Genomic DNA, 22166 nt, shown 5'->3' with positions numbered 1-22166 from the left:
AGCCTACTTCAGCAGTACTGTATCATTTTAATCATTTTAGTCAATAAGATTCTTGCTACGTGAGCTTAACTTTCTGAACATTCGAGACGTGTAGTCCACTTGTCATTCCAATCTCCTTGCATTAGCGTAGCCTCTTCTGTAGCCTGTCAACTATGTGTCTGTCTATCCCTGTTATCTCCTCTCTGCACAGACCATACAAACGCTCCACACCGCGTGGCCGCGGCCACCCTAATCTGGTGGTCCCAGCGCGCACGACCCACGTGGAGTTCCAGGTCTCCGGTAGCCTCTGGAACTGCCGATCTGCGGCCAACAAGGCAGAGTTCATCTCAGCCTATGCCTCCCTCCAGTCCCTCGACTTCTTGGCACTGACGGAAACATGGATCACCACAGATAACACTGCTACTCCTACTGCTCTCTCTTCGTCCGCCCACGTGTTCTCACACACCCGAGAGCTTCTGGTCAGCGGGGTGGTGGCACCGGGATCCTCATCTCTCCCAAGTGGTCATTCTCTCTTTCTCCCCTTACCCATCTGTCTATCACCTCCTTTGAATTTCATGCTGTCACAGTTACCAGCCCTTTCAAGCTTAACATCCTTATCATTTATCGCCCTCCAGGTCCCCTCGGAGAGTTCATCAATGAGCTTGATGTCTTGATAAGCTCCTTTCCTGAGGACGGCTCACCTCTCACAGTTCTGGGCGACTTTAACCTCCCCACGTCTACCTTTGACTCATTCCTCTCTGCCTCCTTCTTTCCACTCCTTTCCTCTTTTGACCTCACCCTCTCACCTTCCCCCTACTCACAAGGCAGGCAATACGCTCGACCTCATCTTTACTAGATGCTGTTCTTCCACTAACCTCATTGCAACTCCCCTCCAAGTCTCCGACCACTACCTTGTATCCTTTTCCCTCTCGCTCTCATCCAACACTTCCCACACTGCCCCTACTCGGATGGTAACGCGCCGTCCCAACCTTCGCTCTCTCTCCCCCGCTACTCTCTCCTCTTCCATCCTATCATCTCTTCCCTCTGCTCAAACCTTCTCTAACCTATCTCCTGATTCTGCCTCCTCAACCCTCCTCTCCTCCCTTTCTGCATCCTTTGACTCTCTATGTCCCCTATCTTCCAGGCCGGCTCGGTCCTTCCCTCCCGCTCCGTGGCTCGACGACTCATTGCGAGCTCACAGAACAGGGCTCCGGGCAGCCGAGCGGAAATGGAGGAAAACTTGCCTCCCTGCGGACCTGGCATCCTTTCGCTCCCTCCTCTCTACATTTTCCTCCTCTGTCTCTGCTGCTAAAGCCACTTTCTACCACTCTAAATTCCAAGCATCTGCCTCTAACCCTAGGAAGCTCTTTGCCACCTTCTCCTCCCTCCTGAATCCTCCTCCCCCTCCCCCCCTCCTCCCTCTCTGCAGATGACTTCGTCAACCATTTTGAAAAGAAGGTCGACGACATCCGATCCTCGTTTGCTAAGTCAAACGACACCGCTGGTTCTGCTCACACTGCCCTACCCTGTGCTCTGACCTCTTTCTCCCCTCTCTCTCCAGATGAAATCTCGCGTCTTGTGACGGCCGGCCGCCCAACAACCTGCCCGCTCGACCCTATCCCCTCCTCTCTTCTCCAGACCATTTCCGGAGACCTTCTCCCTTACCTCACCTCGCTCATCAACTCATCCCTGACCGCTGGCGACGTCCCTTCCGTCTTCAAGAGAGCGAGAGTTGCACCCCTTCTGAAAAAACCTACACTCGATCCCTCCGATGTCAACAACTACAGACCAGTATCCCTTCTTTCTTTTCTCTCCAAAACTCTTGAACGTGCCGTCCTTGGCCAGCTCTCCCGCTATCTCTCTCAGAATGACCTTCTTGATCCAAATCAGTCAGGTTTCAAGACTAGTCATTCAACTGAGACTGCTCTTCTCTGTATCACGGAGGCGCTCCGCACCGCTAAAGCTAACTCTCTCTCCTCTGCTCTCATCCTTCTAGACCTATCGGCTGCCTTCGATACTGTGAACCATCAGATCCTCCTCTCCACCCTCTCAGAGTTGGGCATCTCCGGCGCGGCCCACGCTTGGATTGCGTCCTACCTGACAGGTCGCTCCTACCAGGTGGCGTGGCGAGAATCTGTCTCCTCACCACGCGCTCTCACCACTGGTGTCCCCCAGGGCTCTGTTCTAGGCCCTCTCCTATTCTCGCTATACACCAAGTCACTTGGCTCTGTCATAACCTCACATGGTCTCTCCTATCATTGCTATGCAGACGACACACAATTAATCTTCTCCTTTCCCCCTTCTGATGACCAGGTGGCGAATCGCATCTCTGCATGTCTGGCAGACATATCAGTGTGGATGACGGATCACCACCTCAAGCTGAACCTCGGCAAGACGGAGCTGCTCTTCCTCCCGGGGAAGGACTGCCCGTTCCATGATCTCGCCATCATGGTTGACAACTCCATTGTGTCCTCCTCCCAGAGCGCTAAGAACCTTGGCGTGATCCTGGACAACACCCTGTCGTTCTCAACTAACATCAAGGCGGTGGCCCGTTCCTGTAGGTTCATGCTCTACAACATCCGCAGAGTACGACCCTGCCTAACACAGGAAGCGGCGCAGGTCCTAATCCAGGCACTTGTCATCTCCCGTCTGGATTACTGCAACTCGCTGTTGGCTGGGCTCCCTGCCTGTGCCATTAAACCCCTACAACTCATCCAGAACGCCGCAGCCCGTCTGGTGTTCAACCTTCCCAAGTTCTCTCACGTCACCCCGCTCCTCCGCTCTCTCCACTGGCTTCCAGTTGAAGCTCGCATCCGCTACAAGACCATGGTGCTTGCCTACGGAGCTGTGAGGGGAACGGCACCTCAGTACCTCCAGGCTCTGATCAGGCCCTACACCCAAACAAGGGCACTGCGTTCATCCACCTCTGGCCTGCTCGCCTCCCTACCACTGAGGAAGTACAGTTCCCGCTCAGCCCAGTCAAAACTGTTCGCTGCTCTGGCTCCCCAATGGTGGAACACACTCCCTCACGCCCCCAGGACAGCGGAGTCAATCACCACCTTCCGGAGACACCTGAAACCCCACCTCTTTAAGGAATACCTAGGATAGGATAAAGTAATCCTTCTCACCCCCTTAAAAGATTTAGATGCACTATTGTAAAGTGGCTGTTCCACTGGATGTCATAAGGTGAATGCACCAATTTGTAAGTCGCTCTGGATAAGAGCGTCTGCTAAATGACTTAAATGTAAATGTAAATATAGCAAATAGGATATATCAAATAGGATATATCAAATAGGATATATCAAATAGGATATATCAAATAGGATATAGCAAATAGGATATATCAAATAGGATATATCAAATAGGATATATCAAATAGGATATATCAAATAGGATATATCAAATAGGATATATCAAATAGGATATAGCAAATAGGATATATCAAATAGGATATATCAAATAGGATATAGCAAATAGGATATATCAAATAGGATATATCAAATAGGATATATCAAATAGGATATATCAAATAGGATATATCAAATAGGATATATCAAATAGGATATAGCAAATACAAGGAAATGCTCATTTATCTATTTTTAACAGTCTGATTGTAACCTGTCCTCTCATCATAAATCACCAAATAGGTCCACAATACATAGAAAGAAAATGGCAAAATCAATATACAACAGAAATGGTCTGATATTAAAGTCCAGGTTCATGCCAAAAGGCTGAGGGGTTTTTAGTTCAGCATTCCCTTAATTTCAATAGCGCCCTGTTGAAAAGAGCCACAGTGGTACCATTTCATGGCACTGTGATTTCAACACACAATTCAGCTGTCTTTTCGTCCTACAAGAACTCCTATTATTTATCACCAGACTAACACAGAAAAATCCCCCCTCATCCCCTCTTTCTTTCCCGTCTTGGCAGAGGAGCTGTTGTATTTTTGTTTTCCCCTGTGCAGTAATAAAATCAGTGTGGCTGCCTGCCTTCGCTCCATGCGCTGATTGTAACTGGTGCAGGCGGTCAGGCAGTCTCCAGAGAGGAGCATTGATCTAAAAGCCCTCTCCTCCACTCATGTCCCCGCTGGGTGGATTTTCTCCCTGGCTGAGCGTGGCTTCACACTGAAAGAGCATCTCCACTGGCTTGGAAATGTGGCGGAGAGGTCAACTACAAGTTCTTGCAGTCAGCAAAAAACTTCTCACTGCAGGGCTCAGTGAGAGAGTGTTCTGAATGGTGTTTGGAAGGGAAGAGGAGGTTTTGGTATCAGGATGGACAGCAGCAGCAGCCCAAATAGAGCTCTTCTCCCTGTGCCAGCAGCCCCCACCCCCTCTCTCTATCTCTCTCTCTAACCCCCACGTCCCCTCTACCGCTGTGGGCCCAGGCTGCTGGGGAATGGAGCAGGATGAGTAGGGATCAGAGAGAATGGTATCAGCTCACACTCTGCTGTGTGTAGAATACTCACTGAGGCGCATTAATAATTTCCTGCAGTCAAATGACCAAAGCGCCCTCTAGTGGACTCAAGAGTGGAATGTAATTAATATTTTTCATAATTTCATAATTGATAAACATTATTTTTTTTAAAGAAAACAAATAGTTTCTATCTCAAATGGCTTTGTTATATTTCAGTCTTCTGTGATGTATATAAAGTGTAATAATAGATAACTATATCTGACATGGTACAGGTTTCTTCTTTTTCTTAAGCCCATAACAATGTGTGTGAGGTGTATACTTTTGTTTCAAAGTAGATTTGTTGAAGACTATCAAGAAACACTCTGTGTGACCCTGATTTAGCCCACTGCAGTAAAAGGTATTAAAGAGACAAATAAGAGAACTCTGCACCCCTGAGCTGGATTGTGTAATCAAGCAAGGCCACACTTCCTCAGGTCTGTAAAGGTGGGGACAGAAAAACAAGGATATGACTTAATAATTCAACATTATTCTTTGCGTGCTGTAATGTCGAAGCAACAAAAAAACCTGTTTGTCAACATTTGCCAGGGTTCCCCAGAAGAGCATTTGTCCTACAAGTGCACTCTAATTCCATAAAGCGCTGTGTTGAAAAATTCATTACAAAATGTATTTACTTTCATCATAATAGCTGCAGTCACTTCAGCTCGTCTAAACTTTAGCGTGTAATCCTACAACAACACAGACGGCAGAGAAATACACTTAGTGAAGGCCTGTGAAAATATCTCAGCAATATCATACAGGAGATAAACGGTCCAACACATTAAGCTACCTAGTGTATTTTTATTACATTTACAGTATACAGATCAGAGAGAGACAGGGCTTGGCAAATATGTACCAGGAAAACCATATCAAATGCATGCATGACAACACTGCTGTCACAACACTACATAACATTAACACAGCCTACGGTAACTAGAGATGATTGTATTTCCAATGCATTTCAATGGGGTGCAATTCATCAAGATAGGTGCTGGCTTTTCCAAACAAAACTGCTCAAATAGTTGATTTGATCAAGTATCTTTCTTATATACCTTGCAATGTGTTGTCCTGTCTGGATATGACGTTACCTTTCCTTTAGCTCGCTGACTGCTGTACGCCCCAGTGGAGGCTGGTGGGAGAAGCTATAGGACGGGCTCATAGAATGAATGGAACGGAGTCAAACATGTAGTTTCCATGTGCTTGATGTGTTTGATACCGTTCCATTGACTCCATTGCAGCCATGACAATGAGCCCGTCCTCCTATAGCTCCTCCCACCAGCTTCGTCTCGTATGCACCATAAGTTGCATTGCTGTTTTTTCCTTGAATAATGGAGTGTGCCAGCAGCATCATGGTCACATAAATGAAACATGGAGAAGAAGCTCTACAGAGGCAACATGCACCAGGACACACATGGAGATGTGAAATTATTCACATTCTGGACATCACAGACATGATCCCACCAAGAACGGTGGAGCCCAACTACATCTACCATGTTGGGACAATGGAGTTGTGGCATGATGTTACATTGGTAATAAACTATGGACAACAACATGATCAAGAAACATCAAATCCAATCAGATTTTATGCGCCGAATACAACAGCTGTAGACCTTACCATGTAGTGCTTACTTACAAGCTAAACCAACAATGCACCGTTTTTAAAAAGTAAGTAAGAAAATATTTGCTAAAAAAATCAATAAAAAATGTAATAAACTAAAGTAAGAAATAAAGGTTATACGAGGTTATATGCAGGGCGTACCGGTAACAAGTCAATGTGCGGTGGTACAGGTTAGTCGAGGTAATTGAGGTAATATGGTCCTTCTGTAGCTCAGTTGGTAGAGCATGGCGCTTGTAACGCCAGGGTAGTGGGTTTGATTCCCGGGACCACCCATACGTAGAATGTATGCACACATGACTGTAAGTCGCTTTGGATAAAAGCGTCTGCTAAATGGCATATATATATATGTACATGTAGGTAGGGGTAAAGTGACTATGCATATATAATAAACAGCGAGTAGCAGCAGCGTAAATAAAGGGTTCAATGCAAATAGTCCGGGTAGCCATATGATGAACTGTTTTGCAGTCAAATGGCTTGGGGGTAGAAGGTATTCAGGAGCCTTGTGTACAGCGTGACGTTCGGTAGCAGAGAGAACAGTCTATGACTAGGGTGGCTGAACTCTTTGCCAATTCTTAGGGCCTTCCTCTGATACCGCCTGGTATAGAAGTACTGGACGGCAGGAAGCTTGGCCCCAGAGATGGACTGGGCCGTACACACTACCCTCTGTAGCACCTTGCGGTTGGATGCCGAACAGTTGCCATACCAAATGGTGATGCAACCAGTCAGGATGCTCTCGATTGTGTAGCTTTAGAACTTTTTGAGGATCTGAGGACCCAATGCCAAATCTTTTCAGTCTCCATAGGCGCAATAGGCATTGTTGTGCCTTCCTCATGACTGTCTTGGTGTGTGTGGACCATGATAGTTTGTTAGTTGATGTGGACACCAAGGAACTTGAAGGTCTCGTCCTGCTCCACTTCAGCCCTATCTATGTAACTGGGTGTGTCGTCCACAATCAGTTATTTTATCTTGCTCATTTTGAGGGTGAGGTTGTTGTCTCTGACCTCCTCCCTGTAGGCTGTCGATGATCAGGCCTACCCCCTTTGTGTCGTCTGCAAACTTAATGATGGTGCTGGAGTCGTGTGTGACTATGCAGTTGTGGGTGAACAGGAAGTACAGGAGGGGACTAAGCACCCCTGAGGAACCACTATGTTGAGGATCAGTGTCACAGATGTGTTGTTGCTTACCCTTACCACCTGGGGGTGGCCCGTCAGAAAGTCCAGGATCCAGTTGCAGAGGGAGGTGTTTAGTCCCAGGGTCCTTAGCTTAGTGATGAGCTTTGAGAGAGCGATGGTGTTGAACGCTAAGCTGTAGTCAACAAACAGCATTCTCATGTAGGTGTTCCTTTTGTCTAGGTGGGAAAGGGCAGTGTGGAGTTCTGCAATGTTGACTAAAAGATCTGCCATGTTGCCTGCTGAGTAAACTATTGGAGGGGGCACTGCTGTGTGCATCCACACATCTATGAACAACAGACGAGTGAACTAAGCTTCAGACATACAAATGATTAGCTGTTATAACATATAGTAATAAGGACTGTCCATGAATTGATCTGGAAATGTGTGATTGCTTCAAAAGGATAACATTTGTACTGAGAGACAACATGAAAGACAATTAATTATTCATCTCAATAGCAAAACAGAACAAAGTGGACAACAAAGCATGTATCAATGGTGTTACGGTCGTTGTTGGTGGAAGAAGGTGCAGCGTGGTATGTGTGCATATTTATTAGAATGAACACAGAAATAACAAAATAACAAAGAGAAACGACCGAAAACAGTTCTGGCTGGTGCAGACACACAACAGACAACAGTTCTGGCTGGTGCAGAAACACAACAGAAAACAGTTCTGGCTGGTGCAGAAACACAACAGAAAACAGTTCTGGCTGGTGCAGAAACACAACAGAAAACAGTTCTGGCTGGTGCAGAAACACAACAGAAAACAGTTCTGGCTGGTGCAGACACACAACAGACAACAGTTCTGGCTGGTGCAGACACACAACAGAAAACAGTTCTGGCTGGTGCAGAAACACAACAGAAAACAGTTCTGGCTGGTGCAGAAACACAACAGAAAACAGTTCTGGCTGGTGCAGACACACAACAGAAAACAGTTCTGGCTGGTGCAGACACACAACAGAAAACAGTTCTGGCTGGTGCAGACACACAACAGAAAACAGTTCTGGCTGGTGCAGACACACAACAGAAAACAGTTCTGGCTGGTGCAGAAACACAACAGAAAACAGTTCTGGCTGGTGCAGATACACAACAGAAAACAGTTCTGGCTGGTGCAGACACACAACAGAAAACAGTTCTGGCTGGTGCAGAAACACAACAGAAAACAGTTCTGGCTGGTGCAGACACACAACAGAAAACAGTTCTGGCTGGTGCAGACACACAACAGAAAACAGTTCTGGCTGGTGCAGAAACACAACAGAAAACAGTTCTGGCTGGTGCAGAAACACAACAGAAAACAGTTCTGGCTGGTGCAGAAACACAACAGAAAACAGTTCTGGCTGGTGCAGAAACACAACAGAAAACAGTTCTGGCTGGTGCAGACACACAACAGAAAACAGTTCTGGCTGGTGCAGACACACAACAGAAAACAGTTCTGGCTGGTGCAGAAACACAACAGAAAACAGTTCTGGCTGGTGCAGAAACACAGCAGAAAACAGTTCTGGCTGGTGCAGACACACAACAGAAAACAGAAAATAATCACCCACGAAACACAATAGAAAACAGGCTCCCTAAATATGGTTCTCAATCAGGGACAACGATTGACAGCTGCCTCTGATTGAGAACCATACCGGGCCAAACAAAGAAATAGCAAATCATAGAAAAACGAACATATACAACCCACCCAACTTACGCCCTGACCATAATAAAACATAGACATAACAAAAGAACTAAGGTCAGAACTTGACAAATGGGCTCCTATGGGTAAACACAGTTTGTTAACTGATACAAGGGAAGGTACAATGTGAATTGTAAACTGAGGTTTAGGAGTGGTTCATAATTTATTATACATGCTAGCTGCCTATTGTCACTGCATCCATCTGCACAATTAAGAATTATAGGATGCATAACATAACAGTAGTAGGACAACATTGGAAGGGCAACATGGTTGTACATGGCAGCTGACCAGTGTGAAACAATGTCCTCTGTAGCCATCTAGTGGATTAGCAAGGCAACTGTAATTTTAGAAAGGAAAGACCCAAACCAAGAGGAATTCTTTGAGAAATAGTATATTTGTGTTTTATTTTATCTTGGGAGAAGGGCTATCCTGTGGCCACAGGGTGAGGGACCGCTATCTGAGTGAGTGGTGGATGTGATTGCACCAGGTAGCCTTAGCCCTTGATCTCTGTGTAAAGTGTACGGCAATTTCTAAATTGGTTCCCGAAGCTGTCCTTCTCTGCTGCTGTTCCACATCCCAGAATTCATTGCTGTTGAAACACCAAGCACATACTGTACACAGGCACTCAATATCACTCACTACACACATTCAATTCATCAGTGTATCAAAGACCCCCAGCTCTATGGATCAGGAGTCTTCTTCAGAGAGGTGTTGAAAGCAATTCGCAGCACTATACTCAACAGCTTAGAGGGTGGTGTAATTATCAGAGATCTGAGCTTATTCTTTTATATTGGCCTCTATCCATTGCTTTTAAAGTTTTATATGCTCCCTGACTGTCTATCTTTCAAGTCAACCTCTTTTTACATCAAAGTGATGAACCCGCCATTTCCGATACAAAAGCAACACAACTACTGAGCTACATCAAGGAGAGGCCACGTTCAGCAACATCCTCAAATAACAACTCTATTCAGCCCTCTCCTTTTTCAACCTTTCTCTTTTCAAACTGTGATCAGTAAGGCTATATCCCTCATAAACAAATAGTAATCCTATGGCGTGTGTTGCACCACAATACCAGGGATCAAGCTGCCTCCTTAGCCCCCCCATTGCGGTGGAAAGCGCAGGCTCTGGTTACCTGCCATCCTTCTCAGGCTTGTTTGCCATTAAATATTACAATGCGCGATAGAGTGGAGGTGAATGTGACCCCTTTTCGAGCTGTCCGTCAGGGAGAGAAAGGCTCCGCTGATGTGCCAAATAAACAGAGCGCTCGGTGGCAGGTAGGGTTACAGCCCTGCTGGAATTGGTACACACTCGACTCCAGTTGCCCATGACAGGTGGATCACTTTACCTATGGCTGCCACATGAAATAGTCTGTTCCAAGTGCCGTCCTCCGTGATAGAATAATGACTTATTCATCACAGTGCCGAAGAGGGGGAAAGTGGTGAATGGGGTTCCTTGTCAGCTGAAATGCAGGAAACAGCTGACACAAGAGTATCTGTTACACGTCCCCCCACTCCACCCCACCCCAACCCTTCACCTTAGAGATGCCTGCCACAGTCTCAGCTTCACTCACACAGTCACCGCAACAGACCAGGATTTACCTCTGGAATGCAGGTAACAACACTCCATCAGAGTGATCCCTTCCATCCTAAGGTGGCTGAGAAGGCTACGGTGGTTAAGGTGGCTGAGATAAGGTATTTGCCAGTGTCCTTTACAGACAAGCCTTGGTTAACAGGTTATCAGTCTTTTCACTCGGCAGAGGTAGCCTGATACCCAGCAGCTTCTGGGCTGTGGGGAGAGAAAGGAGACAGTGGCCTGGCCTGTGTGAGACTGAGATCTCTCTCTCTCTCCAGCACGGCTGTTCAGACACCTGAGAGCGGCTACGCTGTTTGAGCAGTGTGAAATCTCACACTTCCAGCCGTTCCAGGGGACCTCTGGCTCAACTAAGCTGGCACAGCCTCACAGTGGCCCCAGCAGCTCTTCTCTGGTTCCCCTGGTCTCCTCTCCACCAGACTCCACTGGGCTCTAGAGAGCCCCTTTCACAAAGCATCTGACTTTATCCCCGGCGTCACGCACTAACCAGCAGATGAACTCCATTCAATATTTATCATGAGTGCTCTCAGGATCTCTGTGAAGCTGGGCATTTTAATACGCTGAACAAACATATAAACACAACATGTAAAGTTCCATGTTTCATGAGGTTAAATAAAATATCCCCAAAAATGTCCATATGCAAAAAAAACGCATTTCTCAAAAATGTTGTGCACAAATTTGTTTTACATCCCTGTTTATGAGCATTTCTCGTTTGCCAAGATAATCCATCCACCTGACAGGTATGGCACATCAATAAGCTGATTAAACAGCATGATCAATACACAGGTGGACTTTCTTCTGGGGACAATAAAAAGCCTGTCACGCCCTGACCTTAGAGAGCATTTTATGACTCTATTTTGGTTTGGTCAGGGTGTGATTTCTATGTGGGCATTCTATGTTCTTTTTTCTATGTTGTTGTATTTCTTTGTTTTGGCCGGGTATGTTTCTCAGTCAGGGACAGCTGTCTATTGTTGTCTCTGATTGGGAACCATACTTAGGTAGCTTTTCCCCACATGGTTTTTGTAGGTAGTTGTTTTCTGCTTAGCGTTTTGCACCTGACAGGACTGTTTCGGTTTTGGTTATTCACTTAGTTTTTTTGTTGTTTTGTGTTCAGTTTAAATAAAAAAGTAATGAACACTTACCACGCTGCGCTTTGGTCCGATTCCTCTTCTTCAAAGCCACTCTAAAATATGCAGTTTTGTCTCACAACACAATGCCGCAGATATCATATCAGCATGTAATTTGCATGCTGACTGCAGGAATGTCCCCCAGAACTGTTTCCAGAGAATTGAATGTTAATTTCTTTACCGTAAGCCGCCTCCAACGTCGTTTTAGAGAATTTGGCAGTACGTTCAACCGGCCTCACAACCTCAGACCACGTTTAATCACACCAGCCCAGGACCTCCACATCCGGCTTCTTCACCTGCAGGATCGTCTGAGACAAGCCACCCGGACAACTGATGACACTGAGGAGTATCTCTGTCTGTAATAAAGCACTTTTGTGGGGAAAAACTCATTCTGATTGGCTGGGACTGGCTCCCAAGTGTGTGGGCCTATGCCCTCCAAGGCCCACTCATTGCTGTGCACCTGCCGTCACGTGAAATTCATAGATTAGGGCTAGGTGAATTTATTTCAACTAACTGATTTCCTTATTTGAACTGTAATTCAGTAAAATATTTGAAATGGTTGCATGTTGTGTTTATATTTTTGTTCAGTATACAGTATATACTGTGTCTGTATATATATATATATACACAGTATAGACATGTTATTTTTTACTTGTTATTTATATTTGTTTTTCACTGTGCATTTTTTCCTCGTGTTACTAATTCTATTTTTATTTGGCATCTTCTCTTTAACTCTGCATTGTTGGAAATGGACCCATAAGTAAACCTTTCACTGTTAGTCTACACCTGGTGTCTACGAACCACGTGACAAATACAATGTGATTTGATTTGCGTTCAAGGATGTCAATCAGTGAGTGTTGAGTGTTGAGTGTTGAGTGTTGTAGAACATGGCTGTGTGATACATTACTTCACGGCCAGAAAAAAAACATACTGTCATTATCAATTGCAACAACGCTTTAAAAAAATGTTTTATCTCCAGAACTTTTTACTCACAAGGTAAAGCACACTCTCCCCAGGTAATTTTACATTCGGATTTGATTATTTCCAAGCCATTTCCCTGGTTCTGTGCATGTGGTTTTGTACATATCCAAAAGAAAGACTGGACATTGCTGCTGGGCAAGTCCTGGTTGGATTCTGCTGCACTCTGTTGGACATTGGAAAACAGAGCATACAAACACAGGTAAAGCCAAATATGGAGACACTTGCAGTGTTAGTAAATACCAACTGGGTGGCAGGGTTTAATTGCCTCAAAACAGCGTGTTAGTTTGTTGCTTGCTTTGTCTTGAATGCAGGTGCCATTGCTATTTCTATGTTTTCCAAGAAATTATGAGAGGGAGAGAGAGCGAGAAGTTGTCCATTGCTTATTACAGAGTTATTACACCACATAGATCATGACTACTTCTTTCACAGAACAGTGGAAACTGGCTCTAACCAGAATAGAAAGAGGAGTAGGAGGCCCTGGTGCACAACTGAGCAAGAGGACAAGTACATTAGAGTGTCTAGTTTGAGAAACAGATGCCTTACAAGTCCTTAACTGGCCGCTTCATTAAATAGTACCTGCAAAACACCAGTCTCAATGTCAACAGAGAAGAGGCGACTCCGGGATGCTGGCCTTGTAGTTGTGCACTGTGTCCTCCCACTCCTCTTTCTATTCTGGTTAGAGTCAGTTTGCGCTGTTCTGTGAAGGGAGTAGGACACAGTGTTGTTGGAAATCTTCAGTTTCTTGGCAATTTCTCGCATGGAATAGCCTTCATTTCTCAGAACAAGAATAGACTGACGAGTTTCAGAAGAAAGTTCTTTGTTTCTGTCCATTTTGAGCCTGTAATCGAATCCACAACTGCTGATGCTCGAGATACTCAACTAGTCTAAAGAAGGCCAGTTGTATTGCTTCTTTAATCAGGACAACAGTTTTCAGCTGTGCGAACATAATTGCAAAATGTTTTCTAATGATCAATTGGCCTTTTAAAATTATAAGCGTATGGGCCTCTGTACACCTATGTAGATATTCCATTAAAAAATAGCTGTTTCCTGCTACAATAGTAATTTACAACATTAATAATGACTACACTGTATTTCTGATCAATTTTATGTTATTTTAACGGCCAAAAAATGACCCCAAACTTTTGAACGGTAGTGTACATGTCGGTGTACACTACCGTGGTCCTAGGGCTCATGTCCTCAGGATGGGAGTGAGAGAGGTAGAGTGAGAGAATTAAAGGGAGCACACTTAAATTCACACAGGACACCAGATAAGACAGGAGAATTACACCAGATATAACAGACTGACCCTAGCCCCCCGGCATAGACTATTTCATCATAGATACTGGAGGCTGAGACGGGCGGGTCGGGGGACACTGTGGCCCCTTCTGCTGATACCCCCTGACAGGTCCAACCAGGCAGGATATAACCCCACCCACCCACTGTGCCAAAGCACAGTCCCCACACCACTAGAGGGATATCAACAGACCACCAACTTACTACCTTGAGGCAAGGCTGAGTATAGCCCACTAAGATCTCCTCCACCGCACAAGCCAGAGGGGGCGCAAAACCGGACAGGAAGATCACGTCTGTGACTCAACCCACTCAAGTAACGCACCCCTCCTAGGGACGGCATGGAAGAGCACTAGTAAGTCAGTGACTCAGCCCCGTAATAGAGGAAGAGGCAGAAAATCCCAGTGGAGAGAGGGGAGCCGGCTAGGCAGCGACAGCAAGGGCGGTTCATCGCTCCCGTGCCTTTCTGTTCAACTTCACACCCCTGGCCCAGACTACACTCAATCATAGGACCTACTGAAGAGATGTGTCTTCAGTATAGACTTAAGGATTGAGACCACGTCTGAGTCTTTCACATGGATAGGCAGATCATTCCATAAAAATGGAGCTCTATAGGAGAAAGCCCTGCTTCCAGCTGTTTGCTTAGAAATTCTAGGTACAGTAAAGAGGTCTGTGTCTTGTGACCGTAGCGTATGTGTAGGTATGTACGGTAGGACCAAATCTGAGAGATAGGTAGTAGCAAGCCCATGTAATGTTTTGTAGGTTAGCAGTAAAACCTTGAAATCAGCCCGAGCCTTAACAGGAAGCCAGTGTAGAGAGGCTAGCTTGGTGGTAAAATCATCAAATTATGGGGTTCTAGTCAAGATTCTAGAAAGCTGTGTTTAGCACAAATTGAAGTTTTTTTTAGTGCTTAATATTGGTAGCCAGAAAGTAGAACATTGCAGTTGTCTAATTAGACGTGACAAAAGCATGGATTATGCTACAAAGATGGAAAAAAGCTGTCCTTTAAATATTATTGATATGTTAGTCAAAAGAGAGAACAATGTCCAGTGTAACGCCAAAGTCCTTCAAAGTTTTATTTGAGACAATTGTACAACCATCAAGTTGAATTGTCAGATGCAACAGCGGGTCTCTTTGTTTCTTGGGACCTAGAACAAGCATCTCTGTTTTAAAAGTAAAACACTTGCCGCCATACACTTCCTTATGTCTGAAACACAGGCTTCCAGGGTAGGCAATTTTGGGGTTTCACCATGTTTCATCGAAATGTATAGCTGTGTGTCGTCCGTATAGCAGTGAAAGTTGACATTGTGTTTCCGAATGACATCACCAAGAGGTAGAATATATAGTGAAAACAATAGTTGTCCTAGTTTAGTAGAACACCCTCCCCCAGCTTAGACAGGGCTTAGACTCTAGGGGATAAGTGAGGAACAACTGATTCGTAGAAAGTGTCAGTCCTGCTGCCTCCCCAAAACCCATCAGGTTATACTTGAAGGACCTGTTTTAAACATGGACTCATTTCAACCTATTCCGTCTCCATTGTGAGTCTGCGTTGAGATAAATAGCCCCAAATAACAACAAGAAGGCCTATTTATAATCCAAATTATAACAATCATGTCAGGCAGACATACAGACTGCTTTAATGGTTTCACTCAGTAACATGATGGGGAACAGGAAAAAGTTACTGATCAAGCAGACAGACAAGGTATTGCACACTGTCTGTAATTCGCCCAATTGGCGTTAGATCTGATCTTACCACATCTCTGGCAGCTCTGGGTAAGTCGTTAAGGGTCAAGGCTACACGTTTACTGGGGACACAGGGGCCTTTGACCAGCCAAACTGTGGTGCATCAGCCAGGTGATGGTCCAAAGTACAGTTCATCTTCTGTATAATGAGTAGGACAGTCAGGTGTGGGTGGGGATCCAGTTGCAAAAGGGAAATCTCCTGTACCATGTCCCAACTCCCTCATTTTATTTCAATGGGAATCTATAGCTGCTCATTAGGTGCAACAACAACAGTTTTTAATCATTGGGGGACAACTATTGAGATAATGAGAGTCTATTTAACAAAAATAATCCACCCTACATTAGAGCTTGATTTGTCCTTTTAAAGGGAAAAGAAACACATATTGCCTGTTGTTCTGAAGTAAAAGTAAAAGTTGTTCAAAATATATATCGTAAAGTAAAGTACAGATAACCCCAAAAAACGACTTAAGTAGTAGTTTAAAGTATGTTTTACTTCAGTACTTTACGCCACTGCTAAATGGTGTGTATGTTGTTATGCAATGTCTTGTACTTGGTATGGTTCCTGGTACGTTACACATCATACCCTGTGTTTTTTCTTTTCTTTTTGTTAAATCAGAAAAGTCTGGAAACTACTGTATGATCAGAAATGACTCTGCCAGCCTGCCAGGGAGGATAGGTTTGTACAGATCAGGCCATACTGGACCAAACACGTGGGATGGTAGAAATGTTTTCTTATTGGGCACACCTCCTCCCAGTCAATTCCAGTTTTGGCTCTTTCTGCCCGCCTCGGATATTTTCGGACAATCCGATTGGCCCGCTACTGCAACACAGCCAAGGTCAGAGGTGAATGGCCAAACGTAACCCATCTTCGCATCATACCACTCCCTACTGTCAAATGCGCCTCTTGTAGTCACATCAGCTCATCACAATGTGTTTTTTTGTCATCACCGGTTGGAAAGACATGTCTGAAACCAACGTGAATTAAATAAGTCACCACCAATCCTTTGGGATAAACGACTCAGGATTGCTTGTCGGTTTATTTCTCACGGTGAGTACTGAGTCTTAACCGTTAGCTTGCTAGCATAGCTAGGTGATGAGCTAATTAGCGACACTGACTGTATGTTACAGTAACGTTAGCAGACCGGTATCTTGCTAGCTAGCTGCCCGACACCTCGCATGCTGTTGTAATAACTTAGCCAACGTTAACAAGATACCGATCTGTCTTTCTAGCGAACTACCTAGATAGCCAGAAACTACTTGTGAAACCTCCCTGCTCATTCACATCGACTAGGGTTGTATTGAGACTAACGAGTGTTTTTTGATTTATATGATTATGGTTAGCCATAACGCGACACAACACTACTAGTATGATTTGATTTAACTTGCCTGTTCGACATATTCGACATTAGATTCCCATCCATAAGATAAACCAGTTTTGGACCAGGGTGCGGGGCGACATTTGTTTCCTATCATTATCATGAGAGCCTATCATTATCATGTGGGGTACGTCTATGTTCAGTGCTGTTCTCTTACGTTATGTCTGCATTGTTGGGCTTGTTTTTCAGGTCCAGCAAGCAGCTAAAACTAATGCTGGCAAGGTGTGTCTGTCTTGTTCTGGTTTCTCTGCTCGTGCACAGTTGTAGTTCAAGAAAATTATACCCTCGCAAAGACTAGCAAACATCAATGCAGACCATGCCTTTCAAACCAGTGGTTTTGGATTGGAGTTTGTTGTAACTGTATGTGTGTATGTATAAATAAACAAATATATATTACAGTCACGGTAAGCATTTTATTTAAGGAGGATGGGGAGGTAATGCCCTCTGTACCATTCTTTTGCAATGTCTTGCAATATGAATGCTGGGTCAACATCATTTTTGTGCAACTCCTCTCACTGATGCAATCTGACAAACAGCAGCCAATGCCAGGATGGCCTGGTGTCATCACGCTGTGGCCCTGACTTACTTGAGGACTCGGCTCTATCTCCAGCTTTATAAATACTTGTGGTTTTGACTCTCCTCATCCACTCCTTTCCCTCCACAGTGTTCGCAGCCTGCCAACGTGGTGACGGTCCAGCTATGGCACAGCAGGACGCGCCTGCCAATAAGGCTGCTGCCCCGAACCTTGCTGCGCTGCACTCCAACTTCATCATCGGCTCTGTGTCGGAGGAGAACTCTGAGGATGAGATCCTGGGAAAGCCAGACCTGACACTGGGACTGGAGGAGAAGGAGCGCTCCATATCCCCCACTTCTAGCCTCAGCTCAGAGAACAGCACCTATGAGATGGGCTTCGACCACATTGACGGCCCCCACATGAGGTCAGAACCTGGGCTTTTCTCTCTGGTTTGTGTTCCCTGAGCCTCTGTTTGTGTTGTGTATCCAGGCTTGGCATCCACAGAGAGGTGTTTAATCATAGCATCTATACTGAGGTTACCAGTATCTCAATGCATTATACAAAATGGTACTGCACAGTTTTTATTGACTAATCAATCTGGCTCCAGTTGTATGGGATGGGGAAACCTCCAATACAGATATCAGACGAGTCTGGAGGGGAGTATTCTGGAATGGCAGCAGCAGGAGAACACTGGGTTCAGTGATCTCCCCCTGGCGGGCCTCCCTCGCTTCTCTGCTGTGGGTGGTGTGTGTGAAAAATGTGGCCAGGCCACACCATGCCTGCTTGCTATAGAGGAGCTGTGTGTTCTGGATGGACTGCCCTCCCTGCTGCTTGCCAACAACCTCAGCTCTGAGCCCTGAGCTCTCCCTGGAGCCTGTCCTCACCAGCTCTCCTTTGTATTTGGTGGCTCTTTTTACAGCCACTGGGACGAGGCTCTAGAGAATGGACATTGTGAATGTAGATGTGTGGCGATACATAAGACATGATTTGTATGAATAACTGGCAGATATGGTGCTGGCCAGAAGAATATGTCAACATTTGTACACATACAGTAGGCTCAGGCTATTCATTTAGAATGGTGTTCAGATTTGTTTCTCAGTCTTTCTTGTTTGCGAATTCTGTGTTTCGTGTGTAGACTATTCTAGTGAGTTTTGGTTCAACTATATGCCTGCCACAGGTCTGGGCTGTTGTTGGAATTGAATAGTTGTAACAGACTGACGTGAGAGTCAGGCCTACTACAGTCAGTCTAGCAGTAGGGCTTTAGTGTTGTGGTGGGCCAGGACACTGACGAAGAAGTAAATATCTGTCTACCAATTCCACTCACGCTGCTGTTCACCTGTCAGCTACGTCTTTCCACACACACTTTCCAAAGCCATGATTGGAAAATAGCTGTGTACAGTACACACTCTTATATTCGCTTATGGGGCGATCATTCAGTGGCATGATAGAAAAAACTTGATATCTGAATCACATTCCAATAGTTGAGTATAACCAAACATCATGCTCAGGTATTTACCTCCAGTCTATATGGGATTGTCTGAGGTTGCAGGCTGTTACGATGTGCCTTCCTGGCAGAGATGGAGGGGAAGGTTTTTCTTGATCCTCTTTTAGCACCTCACGTTTTAAGTGATTAGTTTCACAGCTCTCTACAGCTGACCTGTCCTGTGTGCTTGAGTATGTGATGGGGAGTGTGAGGGTTGATGTTGAAACCGGAATTACTGGCAGAGGCAGAGCCCACAGCTTTCTCCCATAGGACAAGGGGGAGCACAGGTGATGGGAAGTGCTGTTCTCTGGGAGCTTCATTCTCTGGGGCTTCATTCAGAGGCTTCTGTCTGTGTCTCTGTAGCATGCCATCTTGATGCAACAGTGCAGTGTCAGGCTACAGCAGCCGGCCGAGCACACACTAAGGGGCTCTGTCCCTGACACACCCTTCTGGGTGACTGGATCCATCCTCCCACTGGCTCTCTCTGAGGGTGGAACCTAGTTTAGGTGCCCTATTCCCCCCCCCTGAGGAAACACTTGCAGGTTGCCCTAGCCTTTTAATAACATGTCAGGAACGAGCTCATCCTGCGACTGGTTGGTGATGGTGTGCTGTTCCTTTTTTTACTCGTGGAAGGTCTAAATGTGTACAGTTCAGAAAAATGAGAGAACATTTCATCATCTCCTCAGGGCAGATATGCCTACTCAGTTAGAGACAAGGACATTGATTTCAAGTATTTTTCTTTTTTTACTGTAGGTAGAGGAGACTGTTTACATTGATCCATGATGGTTCTCTCCCTTGATGTGACCATTAGAGCACCAGTTTTAGTAAGCAGTTATGTTTTGAGGAGGAAATGTTCTGCTCTCTTATCATTGCAGCTTTGTAATTTTTTTGTGTTAGGTTGCACCTACCCAACATTTTCCAGGTGTTGGCTTGTCTTGTGTTACTAAACCTAGCCAGAGTATTTTCAGATTTCTTTATCAATGAATGCAGCAACAAGTAGTGTACATGTAAAATGCACATAAAATCAACAGTGTAATATTTGGATTCAGTCTTGTCAGGAGAACTGTTGTGTACTCAACTTTGGTCTAATCATTTTGCCATTATCCAGACTGTATCACAACTGGCTGTGATTGGGAGTCCCATAGGGCGGCGCACAATTGGCCCAGCGCCGCCCGGGTTAGGGTTTGGACGGGGTAGGCAGTCCATTGTAAATAGGAATTTGTTCTCAACTGACTTGCCTAGTTAAATAAAGCTTAAATAAAAAAATTATACAATTATCTCAACTATTCCCTTTCAATTTCTACTGTGGTTTTTATGTTTCTTCTGTAAGAAACATTTAAATGTAGGCCTATCCATTTAGGCCAATTCCCAGGAGTGTGAAGGGTCAAAAGACAGCTGAAATCTCAGTCAGCCTACAAGGTCGACAAAGATCTCGTTTGGTGTTTTTCCTGGCCGAGGAAGGCTTACGCTTAAATTAGACTTGGTGTAAAAAGACGCTGCCACAGCGCTCCACGCACTTGCTGATGGCACGGCTGGTGTACCATCTCTGATGGATTACAGTGACTGTTTCACCAGCGCTGGTCTTGAGTAGAGGTCGACCGACTATGATTTTTCAATGCCGATACCGATTATTGGAGGACCAAAAGAGCCGTTGCTGATTTAATCGTCCGATTAATTTTATTTGTAATAATGACAATTACAACAATACTGAATGAACACTTACTTTAACTTAATATAATACATCAATTTAGCCTCAAATAAATAATGAAAAATGTTCAATTTGGTTTAAATAATGCAAAAACAAAGTGTTGGAGAAGAAAGTAAAAGTGCAATATGTGCTATGTAAGAAAGCTAACGTTTAAGTTCCTTGCTCAGAACATGAGAACATGAAAGTTGGTGGTTCCTTTTAACATGAGACTTCAATATTCCAAGTTAAGAGGTTTTAGGTTGTAGTTAATATAGTATTCATAGGACTATTTCCCTCTATACCATTTGTATTTCATATACCTTTGACTATTGGATGTTCTTATAGGCACTATAGTATTGCCAGTGTAACAGTATAGCTTCCGTCCCTTTCCTCCCCCCTACCTGGGCTCGAACCAGGAACACATCGACAACAACCACACTCGAAGCATCGTTACCCATCGCTCCACAAAAGCCGCAGCCCTTGCAGAGCAAAGGGAATAATTACTCCAAGTCTCAGAGCGAGTTACGTTTTAAACGCTATTAGCGCACACCCAGCTAACTAGCTAGCCATTTCACATCGGTTACACCAGCCATTAGGCTGATAAGCTTGAAGTTATAAACAGCACTGTGCTTGCGAAGAGCTGGTGGAAAAATGCACGAAAGTGCTGTTTGAATGAATGATTACGAGCCTGCTGCTGCTCAGTCAGACTGCTCAAATCAAATCAGACTTAATTATAACATAATAACACACAGAAATACGAGCCTTTGTTCATTAATATGGTCGAATCCGGAAACTATAATTTTGAAAAAACAAACATTTATTATTTCAGTGAAATATACGGAACCGTTCGGTATTTTATCTAACGGGTGGCATCCCTAAGTCTAAATATTCTTGTTACATTACACAACCTTCAATGTTATGTTATAATTAAGTAAAATTCTGGCAAATTAGTTCGCAATGAGCCAGGCTGCCCAAACTGTTGCATATACCCTGACTCTGCGTGCAATGAACGCAAGAGAAATGACACAATTTCACCTGGTTAATATTACCTGCTAACCTGGATTAGTAGTTATAACTAGTGATTATGATTGATTGATCATTTTTTATAAGATAAGTTTAATGCTAGCTAGGAACTTACCTTGGTTTTTACTGCATTCGCGTAACAGGCGGGCTCCTCGTGGAGTACAATGGTTAGAGCTTTGGACTAGTTAACTGTAAGGGTGCAAGATTGGATCCCCTGAGCTGACAAGGTGAAAATCTGTCGTTCTGCCCCTGAACAAGGCAGTTAACCCACCGTTCCCACCGTTCCTAGGCCGTTTGAAAATAATGTGTTCTTATCTGACTTGCCTCGTTAAATAAAGGTATATATAAAAAAAAAAAATTAAATCAACGCCCAAAAATACCGATTTGTTATGAAAACTTGAAATCGGCCCTAATTAATTGGCCATTCCGATTAATCGGCCGACCTCTAGTCTTAAGCAACGTG

At 44.7% G+C, this 22166-nt stretch overlaps 1 protein-coding gene across 11 annotated transcripts in view; it reads left to right on the top strand.

The window, feature by feature from the left end:
- The first annotated feature begins 16482 nt into the window (after window positions 1–16482).
- The window catches only part of LOC118389695 (acetyl-CoA carboxylase), a 49545-nt gene continuing 43861 nt past the window's right edge, over window positions 16483–22166 (top strand). For 10 of the 11 annotated variants that reach the window (XM_052457245.1, XM_052457247.1, XM_052457243.1 and 7 more), the window contains exons 1-2: window positions 16490–16668; window positions 17661–17934. In XM_052457245.1, the coding sequence (XP_052313205.1) occupies window positions 17696–17934 (239 nt within the window). In that variant the 5' untranslated portion in view covers window positions 16490–16668; window positions 17661–17695. Of the gene's footprint in view, window positions 16669–17660; window positions 17935–22166 lie in introns of all 11 variants that reach the window. The other variant, XM_052457248.1, reaches the window with a different exon arrangement.

Source organism: Oncorhynchus keta, chromosome 11 (assembly GCF_023373465.1).
Source record: "Oncorhynchus keta strain PuntledgeMale-10-30-2019 chromosome 11, Oket_V2, whole genome shotgun sequence".
Classification (NCBI taxonomy): Eukaryota; Metazoa; Chordata; class Actinopteri; order Salmoniformes; family Salmonidae; genus Oncorhynchus; species Oncorhynchus keta.
The sequence above is the reverse complement of the archived record's forward strand: the minus strand, read 5'-3'. Positions and strand labels throughout refer to the sequence as shown.